We start from the raw sequence: 2,513 nt of genomic DNA, 5'->3' as shown, positions 1-2,513 counted from the left end.
GTTTACTAGCAGTGGCTCCAGGGACATCATTTTAAAGTTTTTGCAGGACTCTGGGGTACAATGTGTGTGGGCCTGGAGCCTTGAACTCATTTAAAACATTTAGATCTTCTCTTGTTAACTCCTCTCATTAGGACTTTTTGGCCTCTTAAGGATATCTGGTCTTCCCATGCCAGTTGGAAAGTTTCTCGTTAAAAAAATTGAAATTATACCCAATGTACATAGCTGAAAAAGAAAATATAGAAAAAGAAATAAAGTTAATTCAATTATTTAAACAAAATTGTAAAAATGGAATTAAGTAGTTCTTTTTTTTTCTTTCATTGCTTAACTTTATTCTCTTTATAGAAACAGTGGAAGTTCATAGTGTTAAAAAAAATTGGGGGGGGGAGGTCAAGAGAAGAAAACATTACCCATAAACCCAACACCCAGATTTCTTCTTTTCTTAAATGGATAAATAGAAGTATAATCATATGTTTACGAAATTTCCCCCTGGCTACACTGTTTGGAGCTTGCCTCTTCCACTTAGTGTTATGCCTTGCAAAGCCTGCTTTCTCTCTTTTGTTGCCAATAGTGTGCACACAAACACGGTGAACGTTCCTAAAGTCCTAACGTCTGCCGGACTCTCTGTAAGAAATGTGGCATGCACCAACTCCACAAAGTGACACCGTACAAAAAGGGCAAGGATTCTCTGTATGCCCAGGGAAAGCAGCGTTATGATAGGAAGCAGAGTGGCTATGGTGGGCAGGCGAAGCTGATTTTCTGGAAAAAGACTAACACTACAAAGAAGACTGTGCTGAGACTTGAGTGTGTGGAGCCCAGCTGCAGATCTAAGAGAATGCTGGCTAGCAAGAGCTGCAAGCATTCTGAACCGGGAGGAGATAAGAAGCAAAAGAGCCACGTGATTCAGTTCTAAGCATCTTTTTTTTTATTATGAAGACAATAAAATCTTGAGGTTATGTTAATTACAAAAAAAAAAGTCTGCTTTCTCACTCTCACCATTTATCATGAAACCCTAGTCACAAACAGTGAGTTACCTCTTCATTATTCCTATTTCAGATACATCTATTTTTATAAGCTCTTGTATGTTTTGTTCTTTGGGTTCCTGGGACTACTGTTTTAGTTCCTTAAGTTTCACGTACTTGATTCTGTGTATATCCTTCTGTCTGCGTGCACAATGGTTTATAATCTGTCCTTGGCTGGGCACGGTTGCTCATGCCTATAATCCTAGCACTCTGGGAGGCCGAGGTGGGAGGATTGCTTGAGGTCAGGAGTTCGAGACCAGCCTCAGCAAGAGCCAGACCCCATCTCTACTAAAAATAGAAAGAAATTAGCCAGGCACCTAAAAATAGAAAAAATTAGCCAGGCTATATGAAAGGCTGAGGCAGGAGGATTGAGGTTGCTATGAGCTAGGCTGACACCATGGCATTATAGCCTGGGCAACAGAGCAAGACTCTGTCTCAAAAAAAAAGGCTTTGCACAGTGGTAGTATAGTAGCCAATGGTAGCCAATGAGGTTAACCAAGGCACGATTATTGCTAACTAAAAACTTTTCCCAATACCCTGCCATGACAACTTGCACTATAGTCAGCATTGGCAATTTTTGATGGTCCCTACAGGGCTACAGGGACTAAAATTTAAATAAATAAATGAAAACTATAATCTATCTTTGTTTCTGTCACCTATGTATGACCCTACTTTAGATATCTTCCCATTTCTTCCTCCAAAAAGAGCATCATTTGTAATTGCTTACTCAGCAATTGCTTTGGTTAAGCCTTCAGGCCTCTTGAGCCAAGTTAAGTTTTAGAGGCTCTATTTCTTTCCTCTGGACATTTTTGTCATCTGCTTGACTGAGTCCAAAGCAGGGGCTCCAACTCAGGCCCAGCCTGATCCTTTCTGAGAACCTGTTTCTCTGCCCACGCCTCTGCCCCAACATAACACAAGGTGTGCACACACACGGTAAGATCCTGCACTCAACAGTTGACCTGTGGAGTACCCTTGGCTTCGCGGCCACAGTAGAGTGCTGAACTGGGTTGAAGACATCTGGTTCAAACCAAGCCAATAGAGTTTCTGTCCTGGGAACATGGAACTGGGACTCAAGGTCTGTCAGGCTAGCCCTTCCTGAAACTTTCATGAGGAATGGTAGGAAGTAGGGGGCAGAGCAGCCACATCTGGCCCAGATGCATGTGGATGGCAGAGGAAGCCAGTTTTTAGAGAAAGAGAACACAGCAGGCACATAGAAAGACACAGAGATGCTACAGCAGACAAATATGCTCCAGATATGCTTAGATCCCTCTTACCAGGTCTGTGTGTGTTCAGCTTCTGCAAACTGGTTAATGGCCCTCATCGGTGACTTTCTGAGGACTGCCTTCGGGTGTTGGAGCCCCCCACCATGGACAGCTAGAAGCCCCCAGGAGTTTTCTATTCTCCCCCTCACCCCTGCCCATGGCTATGCCCATCAGCGGACTGCCCTGCAAGTACAAAGCTTTAGCTCCTTTGTTGAGGCAGAACAAACTCTGA

General features: G+C 43.1%; 1 protein-coding gene and 1 pseudogene across 1 annotated transcript; both read left to right on the top strand.

Moving 5' to 3' along the window:
• Positions 1–598: 598 nt before the first annotated feature.
• LOC109731387 (large ribosomal subunit protein eL42-like) lies at positions 599–1,956 on the top strand (the record flags this gene model as incomplete). Its single annotated transcript, XM_020290535.2, has 1 exon — positions 599–1,956. A coding segment is annotated over one exon (312 nt), but the record flags the coding sequence as incomplete, so codon positions are not given.
• LOC142875265 (uncharacterized) lies at positions 1,466–1,615 on the top strand (annotated as a pseudogene).
• Positions 1,957–2,513: the final 557 nt, after the last annotated feature.

This window comes from Microcebus murinus, chromosome 13 (assembly GCF_040939455.1).
Source record: "Microcebus murinus isolate Inina chromosome 13, M.murinus_Inina_mat1.0, whole genome shotgun sequence".
Classification (NCBI taxonomy): Eukaryota; Metazoa; Chordata; class Mammalia; order Primates; family Cheirogaleidae; genus Microcebus; species Microcebus murinus.
This window is presented reverse-complemented; position numbering and strand designations above follow the sequence as displayed.